Source organism: Oncorhynchus nerka, linkage group LG5, assembly GCF_034236695.1.
Source record: "Oncorhynchus nerka isolate Pitt River linkage group LG5, Oner_Uvic_2.0, whole genome shotgun sequence".
Lineage (NCBI taxonomy): Eukaryota > Metazoa > Chordata > Actinopteri > Salmoniformes > Salmonidae > Oncorhynchus > Oncorhynchus nerka.
The window spans coordinates 56,610,916-56,636,404 of NC_088400.1; the positions used below are offsets into that span (position 1 = coordinate 56,610,916).

At 44.6% G+C, this 25,489-nt stretch overlaps 1 protein-coding gene across 2 annotated transcripts in view; it reads left to right on the forward strand.

Annotated features, from left to right (window-relative positions):
* Positions 1-25,489, forward strand: part of LOC115129687 (tyrosine-protein phosphatase non-receptor type 4-like) — a 42,254-nt gene that overhangs the window by 10,161 nt on the left and 6,604 nt on the right. Inside the window, exons 3-22 of one of the 2 annotated variants that reach the window (XM_029660310.2) lie at positions 12,090-12,197; positions 12,827-12,869; positions 12,966-13,044; positions 13,183-13,227; positions 13,322-13,374; positions 14,658-14,778; positions 15,085-15,172; positions 15,318-15,406; positions 16,265-16,328; positions 17,219-17,391; positions 18,513-18,581; positions 18,823-18,969; positions 19,205-19,366; positions 20,820-20,976; positions 21,087-21,227; positions 21,348-21,507; positions 22,857-23,047; positions 24,591-24,681; positions 24,814-24,878; positions 25,166-25,312. In XM_029660310.2, coding sequence (XP_029516170.1) covers positions 12,090-12,197; positions 12,827-12,869; positions 12,966-13,044; positions 13,183-13,227; positions 13,322-13,374; positions 14,658-14,778; positions 15,085-15,172; positions 15,318-15,406; positions 16,265-16,328; positions 17,219-17,391; positions 18,513-18,581; positions 18,823-18,969; positions 19,205-19,366; positions 20,820-20,976; positions 21,087-21,227; positions 21,348-21,507; positions 22,857-23,047; positions 24,591-24,681; positions 24,814-24,878; positions 25,166-25,312 — 2,193 coding nt within the window. The remainder of the gene's footprint in view (positions 1-12,089; positions 12,198-12,826; positions 12,870-12,965; positions 13,045-13,182; positions 13,228-13,321; positions 13,375-14,657; positions 14,779-15,084; positions 15,173-15,317; positions 15,407-16,264; positions 16,329-17,218; positions 17,392-18,512; positions 18,582-18,822; positions 18,970-19,204; positions 19,367-20,819; positions 20,977-21,086; positions 21,228-21,347; positions 21,508-22,856; positions 23,048-24,590; positions 24,682-24,813; positions 24,879-25,165; positions 25,313-25,489) is intronic. The other variant, XM_029660311.2, reaches the window with a different exon arrangement.

Genomic DNA, 25,489 nt, shown 5'->3' on the forward strand with positions numbered 1-25,489 from the left:
CTGCGCTGCTGCCTTTGCTTGCTTGGGCCAGCTCTCGTTTTGATTACTGTACTGACTGGTGTGTTCTACTGATGCTGAAAGACAAATTCCAGATACAAATATTTTAGCATTATTATACAATAGATACGAAATGGCATTCTGAGAACATCACTACACACAGTTCATACAGGTAATGCTAGCTACTGTAGTTAACCAGCCATCTAACGTCAGCTGGCTAGCTAACAGCAAGCTTTAACTAGCAATACAAACGGATTGTCATAGCTATAAGTTCAATGTTAGCTAGCTGACATTAGGCTATAACTAGGAATGCGAAATGGCATTCTGAGAAAACATCACTAATGTTAAACACACTTCATACACGTACAGCTGAAGTCATAAGTTTACATATACCTTAGCCAAATACATTTAAACTCAGTTTTTCACAATTCCTGACATTTAATCCTAGTAAAAATTCCCTGTCTTAGATCAGTTCAGATCACCAATTTATTTTAAGAATGTGAAATGTCAGAATAATGATTTATTTTTGCTTTTATTTCTTTCATCATATTCCCAGTGGGTTAGAAGTTTACATACACTCAATTAGTATTTGGTAGCATTGCCTTTAAATTGTTTCACTTGGGTGAAAGCTTTCCACAAGCTTCCCACAATAAGTTAGGTGAATTTTGTCCCATTCCTCCTGACAGAGCTGGTGTAACTGAGTCAGGGTTGTAAAGGCCTCCTTGCTCGCACACGCTTTTTCAGTTCTGCCCACAAATTTTCTATGGGATTGAGGTCAGGGCTTTGTGATGGCCACTCCAATAACCTTGACTTTGTTGTCCTTAAGCCATTTTGCCACAACTTTGGAAGTATGCTTGGGGTCATTGTCCAGTTGGCAAGACCCATTTGTGACCAAGATTTAACTTCCTGACTGATGTCTTGAGATGTTGCTTCAATATATCCACATCATTTTTCCTCCTCATGATGCCATCTATTTTGTGAAGTGCACCAGTCCCTCCTGCAGCAAAGCACCAACACAACATGATGCTGCCACCCCCATGCTTCAAGGTTGGGATGGTGTGGTTTTGGAGCAGTAGCTTCTTCCTTGCTGAGCGGCCTTTCAGGTTATGTCGATATAGGACTCGTATAGGACTCGTACTGTGGATATAGATACTTTTGTACCTGTTTCCTCCAGCATCTTCACAAGGTCCTTTGCTGTTGTTCTGGGATTGATTTTTACTTTTCACACCAAAGTACGTTCATCTCTAGGAGACAGAATGCATCTCCTTCCTGAGCGGTATGACGGCTGCGTGGTCCCATGGTGTTTATACTTGCGTACTATTGTTTGTACAGGTGAACGTGGTATCATCAGGTGTTTGGAAATTGCTCCCAGGAAGAACCAGACTTGTGAAGTTCTACCGTTTTCTTTTTGAGGTCTTAGCTGATTCTGTGACTAAACCAACTAGGCTCATAATTTAACAATTGTATTCGTATTTACAGATGACATGCACGTTTGATATTAAGCCACATGAAAGTTCACATATTTGAGGCATTTCTGACAAAAAAACGCATTTTGATTAAAAAAATTAAAAATGATGTTCAAAAGGCTCTCCTGGGAAGTCGTGACTTGCGACATACCCCTAGTTTCCTGAATCGGGTCACAAATGTGCAAACATTTCTAAAAACCTGTTTTCACTCTGTCATTATCGGGTATTGTGTTTAGATTGATGAGGAAAAACATTTAATTTAATCCATTTTAGAATAAGGCTGTAACGTAACAAAATATGGAAAAAGTTAAGGCGTCTGAATACCTTCCGAATGCACCGTATATAGACACTGGTATTGTGCTGGAGATAATGAAAATGTGGCTGAAAAGTGATGGAGTTTCACTTTAAAATACAGATGCATTGTAGTAGTTGGGACCCAAGGAGCCTGGGTCATTTTATATATCTGTCATTAATAGCAGCATAGCAGAGACATAGCAGAATGTCTGGCATTCTGGTTTAAAAAGAGACTCCAGGGGTTACTAGCCAATGGAGTAAACACTTACACCAGGACTGAACTGCACACATCACAAAAGCGTGGGGGATATCTGGCCCGTGTGGTGTACTGTGGGGAACGGGGGCAGAGAGGCACAATGTTAATGCATTCCCCTCTGTGAGGTACTCTAATTACAACACACACACACACACATAGGACCTCAGTCGAACCCCCCGACCATCTCTGTTGCCCCGATACTCTTTGTTCTGTTCTGGGTCAAATAAGTCTGCTCAGCTGCTGACCACTAATCCCCTGGTCATGAATTAAGATGAGTTCATTTCAGGGACTACAGAGTTGTCATTATGGAGTCCTCTGTCTTTACTAGTGCCATGCGGGGCCGAACCAGGTCAGGGCTTCACTGCCAGTCAGGATTAGGTGAATACAGGCCCTCATGTTTGTGTGCATATGTGTTTGATTTACTTTGTTGGCATTGATGTGGGTTCTATCCTCTGGGAACCATCCAGTGTGCACAGACACACATCATGTATACACAGGTGAAGTCAGTACTGAATGACAACTGACAGCTCCATTATCATGTCCTCTGGCATTCTACCGCCATGCGGGCGCCACCTCCAATACTTGCACTGCACAGGGAATCTACAAGAAGGCTTCTAATAGGCATCTGTTTAACTTCTAGAGCTGGAGAGTTTCAGTAAAGCCCCTCGTTAGCTGGTAGTTTGGTTCCCAACGTGGCTGCTGTGCATTAGCCTAGTGGCTGGACAGAGTATGACCTGATAGCTGCTGAACGCTATGGTTAGAGCTCATCTCCAGGTTGACACACAGCACTCTGATTTCACCCGTTGGCGCCACACAGACTTGTGTGTGGTGTTTAGGGCTGTTGTGGTTACCGTATAACCGCCACACAGGCAGTCATGAGTCATGACCGTTGTAAAATTCCACGTGACTCGTAATCTCCTCTCATGCACTCTGGACATGTTTTGGTAGTACCTAACTCGCTAACGGTCACATCAAACACTTAGTACCTAACTCACATCAAACACATCAAAACAGCATGTGCTTTTAAAACTCGCCTCACTGTGATGATCAATTTGAAGCAAGGAGTTCAGCAGCAGGTTGAAACTGAGTGTAAAACATGGTCCTTGTGGATGTTGTTTCAAAGCCTAACAACGAAATGGACAGCACTTTCTAAGGTGATGATTCATTCAAAACATATTAGAGCTTATGAATCAAAATGATAATTGTGCCGTTATACAATATAGCCTTCTGCATATTACGCATGGCAAAAAAACTAAACAGATTGAAGATGTCTTTGGTCCATAATCGGTCTAGCCTTTACTGCAGAATTAAACACATTCGAGTAATGGCCTTTGAGTGTATCATTATGGGTGGTCTGGTTACCTTATGCTACGCTCCAACATTTCTATCCACAAGTCTGGGAGAGAACTTACAGCCCTTGTCGTGAATTTTGATTTTGAATGGCCTAGTAATAGGGCTTTAAAAAAATATATTATTCATTGGGTGACAAATGACCTTTTAGCTAGAGGACGACCGATTAATCGGAATGGCCGATTAATTAGGGCCGATTTCAAGTTTTCATAACAATCGGAAATCGGTATTTTTAGACACCGATTTGGCCACTTAAAAAAAAAAAGTGTGTGTGTGTGTAATTCTTTTTTTTACACCTTTATTTAACTAGGCAAGTCAGTTAAGAACACGTTCTTATTTTCAATGAAGGCCTAGGAATGGTGGGTTAACTGCCTTGTTCAGTGGCAGAATGACAGATTTGTACCTTGTCAGCTAGGGGATTCAATCTTGCAACCTTACAGTTAACTAGTCCAACGCTCTAACCACCTGCCTCTCATTGCACTCCACGAGGAGTCTACCTGTTACGCGAATGCAGTAAGATGCCAAGGTAAGTTGCTAGCTAGCATTAAACTTATCTTATAAAAAACAATCAATCAATTAATCATAATCACTAGTTAACTACACATGGTTGATGATATTACTAGTTTATCTAGTGTGTCCTGCGTTGCATATAATCGGTGTGGTGCAATGTGTACCTAACCATAAGCATCAATGCCTTTCTTAAAATCAATACACAGAAGTATATATTTTTAAACCTGCATATTTAGCAAAACGAAATCCAGGTTGGCAGGAAATATTTTTTGATTTTTTTGTGTGAATTTGACCAATTTTTCTCCCCAATTTCGTGGTATCCAATTGTTAGTAGCTACTATCTTGTCTCATCGCTACAACTCCCGTACGGGCTCGGGAGAGACGAAGGTTGAAAGTCATGCGTCCTCCGATACACAACCCAACCAAGCCGCACTGCTTCTTAACACAGCGCGCATCCAACCCGGAAGCCAGCCGCACCAATGAAACATCGTGCACCTGGCAACCTTGGTTAGTGCGCACTGCTCCCAGCCCGCCACAGGAGTCGCTGGTGCGCGATGAGACAAGGATATCCCTACCGGCCAAACCCTCCCTAACCCGGGCGACGTTAGACCAATTGTGCGTCGCCCCACGGACCTCCCGGTCGCGGCCGGTTACGACAGAGCCTGGGCAAGAACCCAGAGTCTCTGGTGGCACAGCTGGCACTGCAGTACAGCGCCCTTAACCACTGCGCCACCTGGGAGCCCCTAGCAGGCAATATTAACCAGGTGAAATTGTGTCACTTCTCTTGCGTTCATTGCACGCAGAGTCAGGGTATATGCGATAATAATAAACGTTTTGTTTTCGAAATGATAGTTTCCGGATTCGACAATATTAATGTCCAAAGGCTCATATTTCTATGTGTTATTATGTTATAATTAAGTATATGATTTGATATTTGATAGAGCAGTCTGAGTGAGCGATGGTAGGCAGCAGCAGGCTCGTAAGCATTCATTCAAACAGCACTTTAGTTCGTTTTGCCAGCAGCTCTTCGCTGTGCTTCAAGCATTGCGCTGTAATGACTTCAAGCTTATCAACTCCCGAGATGAGGCTGGTGTAACCGATATGAAATGGCTAGCTAGTTAGCGGGGTGCACGCTAATAGCGTTTAAAACATCACTCGCTCTGAGACTTGGAGTAGTTGTTCCCCTTGCTCTGCATGGGTAACGCTGCCTCGAGGGTGGCTGTTATCGATGTGTTCCTGGTTCGAGCCCAGGTAGGGGCGAGGAGAGGGACGGAAGCTATACTGTTACACTGGCAATACTAAAGTGCCTATAAGAATATCCAATAGTCAAAGGTATATGGAATACAAATGGTATAGAGAGGAATAGTCCTAAAAATACCATATTAACTACAACCTAAAACCTCTTACCTTGGAATATTGAAGTCTCGTGTTAAAAGGAACCACCAGCTTTCATATGTTCTCATGTTCTGAGCAAGGAACTTAAATGTTAGCTTTTTTACATGGCACATATTGCACTTTTACTTTCTTCTCCAACACTTTGTTTTTGCATTATTTAAACTAAATTGAACATGTTCATTATTTATTTGAGGCTAAATAGATTTTTATTGATGTATTATATTAAGTTAAAATAAGTGTTCATTCAGTATTGTTGTAATGTCATTATTACAAATACATTTCTTTTTTAATTGGCCGATTGATCGGTATCGTCTTTTTTTGGTCCTCCAATAATCGGTATCGGTGTTGAAAAATCATAATCGGTCACCCTCTACTTTTAGCTACAGAATATCTCACCACTATGCGTTTCCATCTCCTCCTCTCTCTCCTTTTATTGCTTTCTTCAGCACACAGAGGGGCTGTCAACAGTTTAGTGAACTTTGATTCCTATGGATGTTCCTGAACAGATTTCACTTAGTTTCCCAAATGAAGTACAGGGTAGCGGCAGGAACAGGGTTGGAGAGCCCATGGCATACAGAGTGTGGGCGGAATATCACCTGTCTCGCAGCGAGTGAAATAAGTGTTGTATTTATTTCTCAGCTGCTCATATAAAGCACAGCTCCGCTATAAAACCGAAGTAGCCTATTTGCGTGCATATGGATGGCTCCCCCCCACCTGTTCCTGCTCATTTGATAATGGGCCAATCTAAATCAAAACTAATTTGACATATTTGTAAAGACAGGATAAAAAAAATAGTCTGATGGGTGAAAATAGGATCACTCGATGAGAGAACAGCTGTGCAGCCTGAGGCAAGGAAAAGTGTGCAAGCTTTTTTTTTGCGACTTTGTCAAATCATCATTAGCCTATAGTCGCATCATATATGTTTTGATTTCTAAAACATTGAGGTTTGTATCATTCATAACTAAAGTTGCCAAATAACTCTAAATCTAGCATATAGGACTTGTTTCAAATGATCACTTTTACACTCGACATAGCCACTTCATATGCGCACTCGCTCTGTAATGGGAAAAATATCTTTCTATTTCATTCAGCTAAGTTCAATTACATCCTTCTTACTATTGCACGACAATAACCGTCTGACAAAATGTCATGACTGCCACAGCCTTAGTGGTGTTTACTAATTTATGCAGATACTTAAAGGTTTCCAGTTATTATTCAATTCCTCTACATTATTGATCACTTAATGCCAGTTACACAGTCAAACACAGTCATGGAAATACTTCCGTTTCAGTGCATGGGGGCATAGTGAAGCTCTGTGAAAATCACTGTTTCACTGAACAAGCCAGTCAACTGGTTGTTCCGGTTTCTTTACATTACTGAGAGATTGGCGTATGTAGTTAGGTGATTGAAACATTTTCTGCTTTCTTGCCTGGTTGGCATTACAAGGTAGACTGTGATTGTGGAGCCTCAGTTGAGATTGAGAAGTATGGTGTTCCTCAAGGCTCCATGTTCGGACCAATGGTCTTCCTACTACTAGTAGGGCGTCTGTTTGTCTTGTCCCCTCCCATGTATATATCTTTTTCTTCGTATATATTTTGTATATATTTTTATATCTCAATTTCCAATTTACGGAAATGTTATATCTCAATTTCCATCTACGGACTAAACATACTCTCCTGCAACCCGCCTCTGCTATTTTTTACACCGGAACCCCCATCAGAAGCTAGCCATCTAACTAGCTAGTAGTCAGTTAGCCACTGCTAGCGGTCATCACTGTTAACTCGGACATCAGCCAATCTCAGCCCGGTCAATTCCTACCAGTCTGCACAGCGCGATATCAACCCAGAGCATATCGGACTGCTTTGTCTCTACCACATCTCCGGATTCCTACCGCAGGTTCTGAACCTTTACACCGGATCATAGCAGCTAGCTAGCTGCTATCCGAGTGGCTACTCCTGGCTAATGTCTCTATCCCGAAGCAAGCACCAGTTAGCCTGGAGCTAGCCTCGAGCTACGCCCATCTCCCGGCTAGCTGAACAGGTCCATCAGACAATTCTTGTATTCTACGTATTTTACCAATTGGCCTGGATCCCTTTTACTGTCGACACAGAGCCCCGCCGATCCATCACGACTGGTCTGCTGACGTAACCGTCCGAGGGGGTTTCAACAGGCTCTTCCGTTGTGACGTCCCCTGAAGGACCATCTGCTTGCTTGCTATCCCCAGCCCGCTAGCTGTCTGAATCGCCGTGTCTCCAGCTCGCCTAGCTACTCACTGGAGCCTATGATCACTCGGCTACACATGCCTCTCCCTAATGTTAATATGCCTTGTCTATTGCTGTTTTGGTTAGTGATTAATGTCTTATTTCACTGTAGAGCCTCCAGCCCTGCTCAATATGCCTTACCTAGACATTTTGTTCCACCCCCCACACATGCGGTGACCTCACCTGGCTTAAATGGTGCCTCTAGAGACAAAACTTCTCTCATCGTCACTCAATGTCTAGGTTTACCTCCACTGTATTCACATCCTACCATACCCTTATCTGTACATTATGCCTTGAATCTATTCTTCCACGGCCAGAAATCTGCTCCTTTTACTCTCTGTTCCGAACACACTAGACGACCAGTTCTTATAGCCTTTATCCTACTCCTCCTCTGTTCCTCTGGTGATGTGCTGAGGATCTGCAGCCCCCAGCACTACTCCCATTCCCCAGGCGCTCTCATTTGTTAACTTCAGTAACTGTAAAAGCCTTGGTTTCATGGATGTTAACATGAGAAGCCTCCTCCCTAAGTTTGTTTTATTCACTGCTTTAGCTGCTTTAGCACACTCCGCCAACCCCGGATGTCCTAGCCTTGTCTGAATCCTGGCTTAGGAAATTTCCAACCCTAACTATAACATTTTTCGACAAGATAGAACTGCCGAAGGGGGCGGAGATAGCCTGCAGAGTTCTGTCATACTATCCAGGTCTGTGCCCAAACAATTCGAGCTTCTACTTTTAAAAACCCACCTTTCCAGAAACAAGTCTCTCACCGTTGCCACTTGTTACAGACCCCTTTCAGCCCCCAGCTGTGCCCTGGAGACCATATGTGAATTGATTTCCCCCCATCTATCTTCAGAGTTCGTACTGTTAGGTGACCTAAACGGGGACATGCTTAACACCCCGGCCATCCTACAACCTAAGCTAGAGGCCCTCAATCTCACACAAATTATCAGGTACAACCCTGAATCCGTAACCAACTTTCCATCTAAATACAACTCTGCTGTCTTCAACCAGGATCTCAGCAATCATTGCCTCATTGCTTGCATGCGTAATGGGTCCAGGGTCAAACGACCACCCCGCATCACTGTCAAACGCTCCCTAAAACACTTCAGCGAGCAGGCCTTTAGAATCGACCTGGCCCGGGTATCCTGGGAGGATATTGACCTCGTCACATCAGTAGAGGATGCCTGGTTTCTCTTTAAAAGTGCTTTCCTCACTGTCTTAAATAAGCATGCCCCGTTCAAAAAAATGTAGAACTAAGAACAGATATAGCCCTTGGTTCACCCCAGACTTGACTGCCCTTGACCAGCACAAAAACATCCTGTGGTGTTCTGCATTCGCATCAAATAAAGTACATGGAGAATAAGAGCACCTCCTCCCAGCTGCCCACTGCACTGAGGATAGGAAACATTGTCACCACCGATAAATCATATAGACCTATATCCATCCTGCCCTGCCTTTCTAAATTCTTCAAAAGCCAAGTTAACAAACAAATCACCGACCATTTCGAATCCCACCGTATCTTCTCCACTATGCAATCTGGTTTCCCAAGCTGGTCATGGGTGCACCTCAGCCACGCTCAAAGTCCAAAACGATACCATAATCGCCATCAATAAAAGACAGTACTGTGCAGCCATCTTCATCGACCTGGCCAAGGCTTTTGACTCTTTCAATCACAGCATTCTTATCGGCAGACTCAATAGCCTTGGCTTCTCAAATGACTGCCTCGCCTGGTTCACCAACTACTTTTAGATAGGGGCGGCAAGGTAGCCTAGTGGTTAGAGCGTTGGACTAATAACCGGAAGGTTGCAAGTTCAAACCCCTAAGCTGACAAGGTACAAATCTGTCGTTCTGCCCCTGAACAGGCAGTTAACCCACTGTTCCTAGGCCGTCATTGAAAATAAGAATTTGTTCTTAACTGGCCAGTTAAATACAGGTAAAATAAAAAATAACAAATAGAGTTCAGTGTCTCAAATCAGAGGGCCTGTTGTCCCAGACCTCTGGCAGTCTCTATAGGGGTGCCACAGGGTTCAATTCTCGGGCTGACTCTTTTCTCTGTATATGTCAATGATGTCGCTCTTGCTGCTGGTGATTCTTTGATCCACCTCTACGCAGACGACACCATTCTGTATACATATGGCCCTTCTTTGGACACTGTGCTAACAAACCTCCAAACGAGCTTCAATGCCATACAACACTCCTTCTGAGGCCTCCAACTGCTTTTAAATGCAAGTAAAACTAAGTGCATGCTCTTCCACCGATTGCTGCCTGCACCCTCCCGCCCGACTAGCATCACTACTCTGGACGGTTCTAACTTGAATATGTGGACATCTACAAATACCTAGGTCTCTGGTTAGACTGTAAACTCTCCTTCCAGACTCACATTAAGCATCTCCAATCCAAAATTAAATCTAGAATCAGCTTCCTATTTCGCAACAAAGCCTCCTTCACTCATGCGGCCAAACATACCCTCGTAAAATTTACTATCCTACCGATCCTTAATTTCAGCGATGTCATTTATAAAATAGCCTCCAACACTCTACTCAGCAAACTGGATGTAGTCAATCACAGTGCCATCCGTTTTGTCACCAAAGCCCCATATACTACCCACCACTGCGACCTGTATGCTCTTGTTGGCTGGCCCTCACTACATATTCGTCGCCAAACCCACTGGCTCCAGGTTATCTCAGCTCACTGGTCACCATAGCAACACCCACCCTTAGCACACGCTCCAGCAGGTATATTTCACTGGTCACCCCCAAAGCCAACACTTACTTTGGCCGCCTTTGCTTCCAGTTCTCTGCTGCCAATGACTGGAACGTATTGCAAAAATCACTGAAGCTGGAGTCTTATAGCTTACTGATCACACCCAACTACCTCATCCCCATATTGTTACTTATCCTCTTGCTCTTTTGCACCCCTGTATCTCTTCTTGCACAGCATCATCTGCACATCTATCACTCCAGTGTTAATGCTAATTGTAATTATTTCACCTCCATGGCCTATTTATTGCCTTTATTGCCTCCCTACTCTTCTACATTTGCACACACTGTACATAGATTTTTCTGTTGTGTTATTGAATGTACGTTTGTTTATGTGTAACTCTGTGTTGTTGTTTGTGTCGCACTGCTTTTCTTTATCTTGGCCAGGTCATAGTTGTAAATGAGAACTTGTTCTCAACTGGCCTACCTGGTAAAAAAATAAAAAACATTTTAATTTTTACCTTTATTTAACTAGGCAAGTCAGTTAAGGACAAATTCTTATTTTCAATGACGGCTTAGGAACAGTGGGTTAACTGCCTTGTTCAGGGGCAGAACGACTTTTTACCTTGTCAGCTCGGGGATTCAATCTTGAAACCTTTCGGTTACAAGTCCAACGCTCTAAACACTAGGCAACCTGCCGCCCCACTAAATAAATAAAGGTGAAATAAAAAATTACAAAAATAGTAGCCTAGTGGGTAGCCTATATGACATGGGCCAATCAAATCAGGCAAAGAGAAGTCACTGTGTGTAGTATAATTTGTGTTCCTTCCTTCTCCCAGCTCTCTGTAAATAATACATGGTCTGGTTCTGTGTTCCGGAAGCCTGTGGCTGCACATTGCCCTGACACTTCTAGAAAGCAGGCTGTGAGGCCTTGTTGTGAAACCCTTACAATGCCCAACCTCCAGTTAGAAACCCAGTAGGGTAAGCATTACACATACTTGCCCAACCTCCAGTTAGAAACCCAGTAGGGTAAGCATTACACATACTTGCCCAACCTCCAGTTAGAAACCCAGTAGGGTAAGCATTACACATACTTGCCCAACCTCCAGGTAGAAACCCAGTAGGGTAAGCATTACACATACTTGCCCAACCTCCAGTTAGAAACCCAGTAGGGTAAGCATTACACATACTTGCCCAACCTCCAGTTAGAAACCCAGTAGGGTAAGCATTACACACACTTGCCCAACCTCCAGTTAGAAACCCAGTAGGGTAAGCATTACACATACTTGTCCAACCTCCAGTTAGAAACCCAGTAGGGTAAGCATTATACATACTTGCCCAACCTCCAGTTAGAAACCCAGTAGGGTAAGCATTACACATACTTGTCCAACCTCCAGTTAGAAACCCAGTAGGCTAAGCATTACACATACTTGCCCAACCTCCAGTTAGAAACCCAGTAGGGTAAGCATTACACATACTTGTCCAACCTCCAGTTAGAAACCCAGTAGGGTAAGCATTACACATACTTGCCCAACCTCCAGTTAGAAAACCAGTAGGGTAAGCATTACACATACTTGCCCAACCTCTAGTTAGAAACCCAGTAGGGTAAGCATTACACATACTTGCCCAACCTCTAGTTAGAAACCCAGTAGGGTAAGCATTACACATACTTGTGTGATAGTTTTGCAATAACCCTCTATCAATTAAGTCTTTTTTTAGGCTACACTGTATTGGAGGTGTCAATCGCTTTATGGCCAACACACTTTCCAATCCTATATTGCTTCAGTCATCTGTGTTATGAGATAGTCATATATCTGTACTACAGAATTTTGACGGCCTTGTCTGGTTTCTCTCCCTGCAGAAGCACGATCAAGGACAGGTCCTGCTGGATGTAGTGTTCAAGCACCTGGAGCTGACGGAGAGCGACTACTTCGGCCTACAGCTGGCCAACGACTCCTCAGACAGTCAGGTGAGGCCTCTTATCGGAACGCGGAACCAAATCCTGCTCGATTTGACTCGTTTATTTTCGACAGGCTGTCGCAAGAGCTCAGGTGAGGCCATGAGATTGTGCACGTTGGACTACATTTGCGGTCGGGCGGCGCAGAATCACTGATCTGCAAATCAACTGGCTTTCGAAATGACTAATTATTATGTGATCAGGATTAGCGGATCTACTCAGAGCCCTGCTCTGGCTGATCCCCTCAAACACTCTGATTGGCAGCATAGCAGCATCTCATGAATGGGCTCTCTCCAGCCCCGTCAGCAAACGGTGGCGTTTCTGCAGCAAACAGATTGAGATACTAAGACGATTATGGGTCATGGTCTGCAGACAATGGAGTTGAAACAGCGGCTAGAATAGTGTGTAGAGGCTGCGGATTGTGTTTCTGAAAGTTCACAACTACCAATGCAAATATTCATTTGTGACAGCAGAAATTCAGACTTTTATACATATGTATATTTTTGATGATGCTGTCTCGCAGAACAGTTGGATTTCTATTCTGAACTTGCTCTAATGTTTTGAGTAAAAATGTATCTTCATTTTTTTCATGGCCTATTTCCACCCTTGTGTGTGAGGTTGTCTTCATCCATATTTTACAGAGGTGGCTGGATCCAACCAAACCCATAAGAAAGCAGTTAAAAAGTATGTTTGATACATTTGGAGTATTCTCTAGTATTTGCAATATTCTATTTATCGCTCGTTTTAGTTCCATTAATCTGGTTGTTTGTTTTCCTTCAGGGGGGTCTCCACACAGTTTAAATTTTAGGGTTAAATTCTTTGTAACCGACCCCAATAAACTTCAGGAGGAGTATACAAGGTAAGTGCTTAATGGGTGGCATTGTGACAGAAATAGGCAGTACACAATAGGCCTTCGTCTATGCTACTCTCCATACAGTTTGATTATAAGGGGACTTAAAAGCTCTGTATTGATTTTGCTGTTTTGGGTCCCCTTTAGGTACCAGTACTTTTTGCAGATTAAACAGGACATACTTAGTGGAAGGTGAGTGTGGATTTGTATTTGGTTGGTTTATTCAAACATTTTTAACAATCCTCATGTCGTGAATTTGAGTTATAATTGATTCCTCGGCTCGCAGGCTGCCGTGTCCATACATCACAGCCGCTCTTCTTGCTTCATACGCTGTTCAGTGTAAGTACTTCAATTATTCCTCTCAGCTATTCAACTAGAACTATACTACTGACTTATGGTCGCATAAACTCTGCCTGAAACCTGTAACTAACTGTACTAATGATAGAATATGTTCAATAGTGTATTTTCCCTATCACCCTCCTAATAGCCACCATGTGATTTCAAGCATTGAGAGTATGGGGGATCAGACTATTACAGTGGCTTGGAAACCCCAGACCGAAACACAACTGTAATACTACTTCATACTGTACTTGGCTTGAAATGATGCTGCTTTCATGTAGCCTGGCTGTTTACACATTGACCCCAATACGCCGCTGAGGGGGGAGGAGTAACAGCACAATCACCACAACTAGGCTGGCAGCAGGGCAGAAGAACACTGCTCATTGGTTGTTAGCTTAATAGGCTGGCTGGCTGTCTGGCTGGCTGACTGGATGCCTGTGATAATTGGCTGACTGGATGGCTGGGATCACTGACTGACTGGCTGGCTGACTCCCTCGTGGGGTTGTAGTAAACGTATCACGCTATGTGGGAGGTATAGAGGTCACAGGAGGAAATGGAAAGTGGCCATGGTGGTCTCACCACAATTACTGTAATAACAACAATAGAATGGAGGATATTTCACAAGTGCCAGTCTGTCTGTCAGTCACAATTCTGACCAGGATAGTTAGTGTATACTGGGCTATTACTGTTCATTTTCCCTCTGTGTTCACATACTGATATAGTTTCTATTTAAATGAAAGAGCGAGGCTCTTTATTAATTGATTCACATTATTGTGCTACGTACTTTTCTTAAAGTGCTTTGGAAATAGAGGCACTTAACCCCCAACTTCCTCATGTCTGCTCCCTTTTCATTATGGAAGACGGGATGTGTCCCAAATGGCACCCTGTTCCGTATATAGTGCACTATTTCTGACCAAACCCCTATGAGCCCTGGTCAAAAGTAGTGCACTATATAGGGAATAGGGTGCGATTTGGGAAGAGGGCAGACTGTTTATACAGTATGGAAACACTGAGACACTCAGCAGGAGGACTCGTCTCTCTGTCTCTCTTTTCTAAACATTGACACAAAAAAAAGGCAAGTGTTCGGCTCCTCTCAAGCTGCAAAAGTCCTGCTTCTTTCCGTTTGCACACAAAGGAGAAGGTTGACCAGAAAATTAGTGAATGAATGGGAGCTGTGCAGGAGGGAGAGAAGGAGAGGATTAAAGGCCTCATTGTGCTCTATGACACACACGCACACTTGCACTTACACACTCACACACTGTGTGCTTTGTGTTGTGTTGCAGCTGAGCTAGGGGACTACAGTCAGAACGAGAACTTGCCCGGCTACCTCTCCGAATACTCTTTCATCCCCAACGCACCACAAGACTTTGAGAAAGAGATTGCCAAACAGCATCAGGAACACAAGTAAGAAGCAATCTCTCAACTGATATTGTGTGAGTGTGTGGATACATTGGTGTAAAATGGGAAATGCACAGGAAATATCAAATAACTTGTAGATTAAACAGGGATGGACTCTGCTCATTCACTGCAGCTGAGGCTGAGGCGGCTCAGACTTTGTGCCCAGGTCAGAACAAGGGCTGTCATTGTTTATCCTCTCACGTAGATGGTAGGGTGGCCTACTCTCTGCTCTCTGAATGGCCTGTGTGGAGCCAACTAAAGTGTCTCTCGCTCTCTCTCCCTATCTCGCACTCTCACTCTTTTTCCTTTCAGGGGACTGCCTCCTGCCCAGTCAGAGTTCAATTATCTAAACACAGCACGGACGCTAGAGCTCTATGGAGTCGAATTGCACTATGCAAGGGTAAGTGTTCAGGTGTGAAATGGAGTGATGCAGGCATACTATGCTCCCCAATCAACCTCTGTTAAGTAGAACCCATCCATAGGGAGTCAGAAAGCTGGGCACCTTTACAATCCTCCTTGTCCCTCTTTCCCCTCCTCCGTGACAGGATCAAAGCAACACAGAGATTTTAATCGGAGTGATGTCAACTGGGATTGTCACCTATAAGAACAGGGTACGAATCAACTGCTTTCCATGGTGAGTCAAATCAATTGAGTATGTTTCCACATTCAGCCACATTCTCCATATAGGGGAGCCATTGGATGGGACACACAGAACCTAAAGAGTATTATAAATTGGGTGGTTTGAGCCCTGAATGCTGATTGGCTGACAGCTGCGGTATATCAGACCGTATACCATGGGTATGACAAAACATGTATTTTTACTGCTCGAATTACATTGGTAACCAGTTTATAATAGCAATAAGGCACCTCGGGGGTTTGTGGTATAAGGTCAATATACCACGGCTAAGGGCTGTATTCAGGCACTCCGCGTTGCATCGTGTCTAGGAACAGCCCTTAGCCATGGTATATTGGCCTTACAAACAGTAGTAGCAAACATTGGATGAATAGCGTTTATGATGCTCTTCTTCTTTTCATGGCCCAGATTCAGCCATAACTTACTCGAGCTCTACTGTAAAGTGACAACATGAGCCCTCTCCCCACTGTTTGATCTTGCCCTACTCCCTTTGATGGTATAGTACGGGGAGAGTTTATCTTCATGAAAAGAGACTTCTGCAGAAATGAGTAATAGTGTAATTGTGTCAGGTTGCAACAGTGCGGTCTATATTTAGATTCTTTCTCTGAGTCATGCTTTAAGGAACCGGGGAAATAGGCCAGCAGGCACAATGGAACTTTAGAACACCTGAAAATGATTGGTTTCTGATTGAGGAACGGAGGGGATTCTTATGGATGATCACATGGGTGGCAAAGGGGAGTATGTATTCTATAAGCTTATCCAGTGGCTTCAGAATACTGGATACGGTCTCTGATATGGAGGAAATAAAGGAGAGATTCCTTCCTATGGGTGGTAAAAGCTTCTTTTTCTTTCTTTCAGGCTACAGATTGTAAAGATCTCGTTTAAATGTAGACAGTTTTTCATTCAACTCCGAAGAGAATTGGTAAGTATGTCCTAGTTTCAAATGTGATTGCATCCGTACTATTCTGCCCTACCAAGAAAAAAAGGCAGTAACTGCTCATTTGGTTGAAAATGAGTTAATGTCATTTTTGCTACATGAAATACATGTTTAATCATGTGGACAAGTATCCTGCCTCTATTCTACTGTGTTTAGGAGAAAATGGGGGTCATGTTAGCAGTAAATGCATTAAGTTACTGTGAAACCAAGGTAAATAAAATCCATTTCTCTCAGTTCCACGCTATGAGCAGCTACTACCTTTTTGCTTGGCAGTATTGTGCGAGCTCAAATTCTCTCTCATCATTATTCATGTCGGAGAATACATAATGCACGTTGTGTGTGTGTGTGTGTGCTAGGCTGGTCATATGAAACTAAATCTAAAAGGATTTGATCCCAACTAGGGTGTCTAGTAGTGGAAGACACACAAAAACACCTGGTTGAATAATGCAAGCCAAGGAGACCTTTGAAAGCAGTTGTACTGTACTTGATATCTAGATTAAATTATGTCATGTGCTATAATTCATGTATCCGAGTAGAGAAGTACTACAGGGCACACCATAGCGTCTGGCCTAGAAGAAGCCATCTCATGGCCAGCTATGCAAGTCGAAGGGTGATTTCTTCCTCTGTATCCGTGTTCTTTTAGCGAGATCTGTGTGACATCAGTAGATCATGTGTGATAATCACACACACCTACTGTACCATGCTTCATGCTGTACTGTACGCCTAAGTGTGCTGAGCCCACCACTGACCTCTCGCTCTCTCATCCTCTCTTTCTCTCTCTCTCTCTCTCGCCCTCTCTCTCTTGCCCTCTCCCTCGATCTCTCGCCCTCACCCTCTCTTTCTCTCTCTCTCCCTCCCTCTCCCTCCCTCTCCAGAATGAGAGCCGTGAGGCGCTGTTAGCCTTTAACATGGTGAACTACCGAGCCTGTAAGAACCTATGGAAGGCCTGTGTAGAGCACCACACCTTCTTCAGACTAGACCGACCCTTACCACCACAGAAGAACTTCTTTGCACATGTCTTCCAACTGGGCTCCAAGTACCGCTACTGGTGAGTGGGCCTGGGGAATGTGTCTCTGTTTCCCAAATGGCACCCTATTCCTTTTATAAAGTGCACTACTACTTTAGACCAGGCCGTGGTCAAACGGGAGTGTACTATGTAGGGAATATGGTGCCATTTTGAAGTGCATAGTCTCTGGTGACGTTAGCCTTTAGCCGATTTGGTTCTTGGTGCTGAGGTTGCATATTAAAATGTGTTTTGAAAGAGAGTTAGTTATATAGTTGTGATCCCAGCAGGCAGAACTGGCTGTAATGATGGCGTTTCAACCAGCTTTTCCCGCTAAGATTGTGTTTGTTTGTCAATGTTTACAGGAGCGATAGTGTGTGTAACTGTATGGCTGATGCTTGAAGGTGTCTAAACCTCACCAGAGAAAACAGTACACTCTTAGAAAAAGGGTTCTGCAGTTGTCCCCATTGAAGAACCCGTTTTGGTTCCATGTAGAACCCTCTGTGGAAAGAGTTCTACATGAAACCCCAAAAGGTTCTACCTAGAACCAAAAGAGGTTCTTCAAAGAGTTCTCCTATGGGGAAAGACGAAGAACCCTTTTTGGTTCTAGGTAGCACCTTTTTTTCTAAGAGTGTAGGCTACACATGACCTAATCCTTTCAATTTCCCCTGATTCACTCAGTTCAGATCCAGTCCTCCTATTTTGTGTTGCCCTCAGGATAACACCATCATAATTTTGCCGAAGCATATTTGCATTTTTGTACCAATCACGACGGTGCCATTTGACCCATTGTGCCGCGTATCACAGAAATCGTGTGGGCTGGTTTGCATAACACAGGAATATGTTTACTGTGCCTCCTACAACTGCCAGTAGAGACCCAAAAGCTCCAGTCCACTCAGCTTTGCCAATGCCATGTCACGCCGTGTGAGTGACTGACTAATAGTGTGACAGAGTGAAAAGAGCTGTGGTTTCACACACTGGGGCGTGTCCCTCTTAATACGTCCTGCTGGCTCACTACACACGTTTTTAAAATGTCTAAAAAGTAGGTAGTGCAACACTGGTTTGGTCCCCTCTTACTCCAGGAAATGAAAGTGTGAGAGCAGAGGTTGGTGGTGAATGTTTTCCGTTAGATGATAAAAAAGATAATGTTTCTGTGTTATATGCAGTGGTAGGACAGAGGTGCAGTCTGTCCAGTACGGCAAGGAGAAGGGCATCAAGGACAGGGTGTTCGCCAGGTAAGACACATTCTGAAGCCCAAATGAAGTGACACTATTGCTTACTGATACTAAGAGAATGACGTCAGAAATGTGAGAACATGAAGAGACGGGGGATGGAGGAATCTTACACTGAATAAGGAGCCAAAGTCTAATGAGTGGTAAACCGTTCTCATTCTGCTAAATTGAAATCTGATGAACATGTTACCTGCTGCAATCCAAACTATCAATAACAATGACCTCCATATCATCAACCCATCAGGTCTCCCAGTAAGCCCTTGGTGAGGAGGCCGATGGGTGGAGGGATGGACTGGGAGTCAGTCAGCCGGAACTCCAGAGCCTCTCTGTCTGACGACCGCCTGGAGACCCAGAGCCTGCCCACACGCTCCCCACCAGGCACCCCCAACCAGTGAGTAGCCCTAACCTGTAGTGTAAGCAAACAGTACATTCCTTAGTGTCAAATCCATGAGCGGGACTGAACAAGTGCACACTTCGGGGAGACGGAGGTTAAGGAAATTGGGCTAAAGATGTAACCTACTGCTGAGGAGGAGGAGCGATGTCAAGTAACTCTAAATAACCTTGGATGACAGTACACTCGGGTACCTTACATGACCCTCCCTCCTCCTCTGTCCTCTTGTCTTTAGCAGGAACTCCAAGTTTGCACAAGAGCGCCTGCGGCCGTCCTCCGTGGGACACCTGCTGGATCATGTGATCTACTACGACCATGCCTCGCCCTGCCCGACCTTCACCAATCACAAGTCGGCCTCCTCAACCCAGGCCAACTCCATCAGCCTGGATTCTACCCCGTAAGTCTGTCTGCCCACACACGCCCACGCACACACAGCCCTGAGTTCATTTCAAACCAAAACATCAGAGAAAAGACGAAACATGGACACTGTATCACTGCTCTTTTAATAAGTTTAGGTATCGGCCTCGAGGCCTCCGTCAGAGTGATACTATCAAGAGCGGTGTCCAGGTTTCTTCTTTTTCCTCATCTTATTCAACTGTTACCATGCACCTGTAACAAAGATCAGCTCAGATGTGCCTTTTGAATTTTCAAACGAAAAAAGACCAGGCCATGAGCATCTCTTTCATCGAGACTTGATCGGGTTGAATGTCCTCATACCGTAAATACACACACACACACACCGCCTTCTAATTTCTATGTCTTTACAAACCATTTGTTTTTATTATGCAAATACCCCGGGGCTGTAGCAAGCTCCGGCTGCCTGACGACTACAAAATAGGCCTCTTTCATGGCTGTCATTTAAGCGTCCATAATGAGGTCGGTGCTTGGCAGGCAGGCCGAAGCCAAAGCAGTAGGTTGGGGCTGCAGGCACATCACAATGGTGAATGCTTGTTATGTTAATAACACAGACAGAGTGGGCTGAACCATTGCAAATCTTCTCATAACGTCAAGGAAATATGCCATTACCCCGTTTCTCTTTCACTCTTGTGAAGGATCATGACACATTCTCTGAAAGAGCAGAATTCTTTGAAGTGGTTTGGCGTGTTTGTTTCGACTTGGATCGTTTTTTTCTCTCTCTCTCTTCTCTCTCTCCTCTCTCTCTCGCTCGCTGTTTCCCTCTTTCTTTGGATAGGCACTTCCTCAGTGTACCTGTGCCTGTCATTTTTGACCTTATCGCTCTCTGTGGTCCTCTGTGTATCTCTGTGGTCCTCCCTTTGAGGAGTCCATAGCGCGAGACGCTGTTTGTTTTGGTGAGTGCTGTCCCAACCAGTTAACCTCCACCAGGGTCAGCTCAGGGCTGCTCCGAGGCAGACAGCAGGCTAGACAACATGGATGCTCTCAAGCTGAGGGTAATATCCTGGTAGGACACACAGCGCATCTCCAAGGGGCTAGTAAGCTGTTCTCGTCCACAGGTTGAGGCTATAGCACTGAGCAATGTTAGGAAATAGGGGGAAGAGTTCCTATGAACTGAGAAAACCCTCTGCTCTGACTGAGCCCTGTATTGATTCAGTGGACACAGAAGATGATCATTGCCTTCTGAGAAATGGGGTCAGGTGAAAGGACCATATTCCATTGAAAGGTTAAGCTCTGGAACGTTGCAGTTTCCACTGTGTAGTTAATGTTGAGTCAGAGAGCTCTCGACTAAGCGTGTGTGTTTCCAGGTTCATATATAACCCTCAAAAGGGGGAGAAAGCACACGCGATAACACGCCAGCACTGGGTTGAGGTTTGAATATATATTCTGTATTCGAATTTTGCCGCAAGGACTCATTTGGATTTGTCTGTGTCCAGGTCACCAGACTCGGCCGTCGACGGCCTGCCGCCCGCTCTTCCCCCTAAGCAGACCAGGAGGCCTCTGTCCAGCCAGTCCCAGTCCCACTCTCAGCAGGAGTTGGACAACCACATCAATGAGCTGTACGACACTCCTCTGTCAGAAGACAAGACTATGGTAGGAGAGAGACCTATGCGCGCAAAGACGCACACTCGCGCGCGCGCACGCTGTCATTTCGTTTGACTAAAAATGTGTTTTGTGCTCTGTGTTTCTTCTCACTCTCACAGCCCAATGGAGTGCTTCCTCATGACAATCTGGTGTTCATTAAAATGTGTCCCGACGAACAAGGACGATTTGGATTCAATGTGAAGGGTGGGCTGGACCAGAAGATGCCTGTGATCGTGTCCCGAGTGGCCCCGGGAACAGCGGTACGTGTCCTACTACCTGGGCCACCGTCACTGCCAAACCCCTGAACTTCTCAAATGACCTTCACAGGTAATGAATAATGAAAAACACACTGTTCTATTCTGTTTTAATGCCCTCCCCAGGCTGACCTGTGTGTTCCCCGGCTGAACGAGGGTGACCAGGTGGTGCTGATCAACGGTCAGGACATCTCAGAGCACACCCACGACCAGGTGGTCATGTTCATCAAGGCCAGCTGTGAGGAGAGCGACTCAGGAGAGCTGAACCTGCTGGTGAGACCCAACGGTGAGGAGAGAACAGAACAGCCCTATAACAGGCCTTGTGGTCCTTTACGGTCATTTATGATCCTTTGCGGTCCTCTGTAGCTCAGTTGGTAGAGCATGGCAACGCCAGGATAGTGGGTTTAATTCCCAGGACCACCCATAACATTAAAAAAAAAAAAATATGCACGCATGACTGTAAGTCACTTTGGGTAAAATCTTCTGCTAAATGGCATGTATTATTACTCGATTATTTTACAGCAGGGTTTCTAAAAACATAGCTTGCCTGTCCCTGAAACAAGAGGGAGTGAGGGACCAGAGCTTGTCTGTCCCTGAAACAAGAGGGAGTGAGGGACTATAAGCTTGCCTGTCCCTGAAACAAGAGGGAGTGAGGGACCATAGCTTGCCTGTCCCTGAAACAAGAGGGAGTGAGGTACCATAGCTTGCCTGTCCCTGAAACAAGAGGAGTCCCTGAGGGACCATAGCTTGCCTGTCCCTGAAACAAGAGGGAGTGAGGGACCATAGCTTGCCTGTCCCTGAAACAAGAGGGAGTGAAGGACCAGAGCTTGCCTGTCCCTGAAACAAGAGGGAGTGAGGGACTATAAGCTTGCCTGTCCCTGAAACAAGAGGGAGTGAGGGACCATAGCTTGCCTGTCCCTGAAACAAGAGGGAGTGAGGTACCATAGCTTGCCTGTCCCTGAAACAAGAGGGAGTGAGGGACCATAGCTTGCCTGTCCCTGAAACAAGAGGGAGTGAGGGACCATAGCTTGCCTGTCCCTGAAACAAGAGGGAGTGAGGGACCAGAGCTTGCCTGTCCCTGAAACAAGAGGGAGTGAGGGACCATAGCTTGCCTGTCCCTGAAACAAGAGGGAGTGAGGGACCATAGCTTGCCTGTCCTGTATTAGATCAATACAGATCCACTATACTATAGGCATTGGTTTGATTAAAGCTGGAATCCTTTGCAGTGAAACGGCCACGTCCGTGTTGGATATTACAACAACAAAGACATTACTTGAAACAACAAGCACTGTTTCATTCCCTCAGACACGTGTGATAGAGCAGCAGTGTGTTCTACGATTTATTTTTATTGCGTTTCTGGACGCTCATCTCCTTTTCAAAACCGAAACGACAACAAATGCGCCTGGGGGCAGCCAGTGGCGCTGTCTCGCCTAATGCGGATCTCAGCTTTAAGGCAGAGCATCAGTCGGACAGTGTAATGACTTAGGAGGGACGTTTTTCATTTGGCTGCTGCCTTTTGGCCGTTCCCTTTTCTGTGTTCTACTGTCGTCGTTTTTTTTTTTGTCTGAGCGCCTGTCACCTGCAATGGATGTGCAATGTTCAATCACGCTGTCATCCTTCCTGTCGTTCCTCCAGCCATGTATGACCTGGTGGAGGAGGAGAAGCTGGAGGATGGAGATACGGAGTCTAACTACCAGTACTCCCCAGAGAGGGCTCCCCAGGACCAGCCTCAGGACCAGCCAGACCACCACCCATCCTGCTGGAGAGACTCCATACTACAGCTGAAAGAAGGCTTGAGCACTGGGGCCGTACAGCAACAGTTTGATGTTAGTCCACATATGCTAGAAAATATAGTTTATGTTTAGCTTAAGGAGGGCTTGAGTACCTGGATGGTTGGTGTTTATTGGGATGAATCTTGTCCTGGAGGCAGAGCTGAGCGATTGGCCAGATGGGCCAGTTGCAGTCAGAATTGGCTATATTGTAAAAAAAAAAAAAAGTTTTTAAAAAAGGTTAGGCATAAGGTTAGTAGTGTGGCATTATTGTATATATTTTTTGTAGGTAACGTTAGGTTTAAAATCAGGTTTTATGACTTTGGCGGTGACTTCCCCACAGACCTGCCTCCAATACATGAGTCATCCCAATAAGAGATTTAATTCATGAGCGTTGCAGGTAGCCTAGTGGTTAGAGCGACAAAGTGAAAAATCTGTTGATGTGCCAATGAGCAAGGCACTTAACCCTAATTGCTCTGGGGTCGCCGTTGACAATGGCAGACCCTGGTCGTGACCTCACTCTCCAAGGGGTGCCTCAAAGGGAGTTGGGATATGCAAGAAAACACATCAAATAGGACAAATATAAGCACCCACCAAATTATATTATAATTAAATGCCAACCTGCGAGTACTGGGTCCATACAGGCACAGTTTGATCAAAGATTTTTATAACTAACCCAAGACTGCTCCATTGGGAGCAAATTAAGCATAGTGGGTAGAACAAACAAGGAGGTGGGCAAAGACAAGCACGAGCTAGTGAGATCCTATTGGTGCATTTTAGCATGTATTTGCATAATTCCACTGGGGAACGCCTACTCTGTGAAGTGCTCATGTGTAATAACTCAATTTGCCTTTGCACTTCTAAACAATGCAATTTTTGGAAACGTTGGCAAAAGGGTAAAGTTCACAAACTTAGCCCTTCCGTAAACAGATTCTTGTTTTGGGAACAGAAAACTGTATGGAGATCAAATTCTTCTTCGATAAGAAAATCTACAGAATCTCACTCCATATTCTCCCACTGCTGGCCACCAGGCTTCCTCTCCTCACCATATTTGGTGGGGAGTGGAAATTTCAACTGGATGCTTCAGATTTATACATCCAGTGTAACATCTGGTTCCTTGCTCTATCTGTGGTGTGCTGTTAGTCCACTCATCATAACTATAGTAATATGCTTGTTGTTCACATGGGCCAAATAACTAGCATTACCTCTGTGGCCCCATGGCCCCTGTGACTCTAAACTGCTCCAAGTCCACTTTGATATTATTAAATACAGTTGGTTATTCAAAGTTTCCACTGGTTCTAGAAAGTATTTCACATTGCACATGGCTAAGACTGATCAGATAGCATCTAAGTAATTTACCAGAAAGAGAGCGATGGAAGAGAGTAAAATAGAGAGATGAAAGGAAATATTGAAAGTCTATTGCTTCCTGTTATTGTTCCACACTGCCTCAAATGTTTCCTGTTTGTGTTCCACTGATGGCTTATCAGTGAGAATGTGGTTTAGTGTAACGTAGAAACCAAGCTCATGTCAAGGCCCGGTCTGAACTTCAGTTAACTTGGGACAAATGTTAACCATTGTTTTTTGTTGCGATGTTTCTCAGCAACTCTACCGGAAAAGGCCTGGATTGACAATGTCATGTGCCAAATTACCTCAGAACATTTCCAAAAATCGATATCGAGACATTTCACCATGTGAGTATACTGAACCATCAGAACTGACCTCTTCTGTCGCATATGCTGTACTTCCTCATACAAAGATGTAAGCAAATGCCCTCTGTCTCACCTGCCACCCTTTTCTCTCTCTTCCTGTATCTGCTGTCTCAGATGATGCAACCAGGGTTATTCTGAAGGGCGAGGATGGGGACTATATTAACGCAAATTACATCAATGTGAGGGCCTTCTCCCTTCTTCTTTTCTTGATACTCAACACTCTTTGATATATACGCCACAATCTTAGATTTTATTACCAAGACCGGAAGCCTTCCTTCGACCTAGGTCACACAGACAAAAACACCACCCGGAAAGAGACAGACTGACTTTGCTTGATAGATACTCACTTCTTAAAGTGTGTGTACATAGACTGAAACATGGATTATGCTTACATATATGAATTTGCCAATATGCAGCTGTACGTATGTGTATATTTGCCAACCCATGCCATTCTCCTGACCCATAGATGGTGATTGCAGCGTCCAGTGCTGTAAACCGCTACATCGCGTGCCAGGGCCCGCTGCCCGCCACCTGCTCTGACTTCTGGAGGATGACTTGGGAACAGGGCTCCAACATGGTGGTCATGCTCACCACGCAGGTGGAGAGAGGACGGGTATGTCACATCCCCAAAAAGGGCTTGCTCTCTCCATTTTAGCCCCTTCCCAATGCTTGTGGTCTCGTTTTGGAATTTCTTGTGATAACGTTTGAGGTGAAAATGAAAGATGTTTCCAATCCCCACAAAGACAATAGACAAACTATTCCTCCTCTTATCTCCAATGATCTTTTTGTT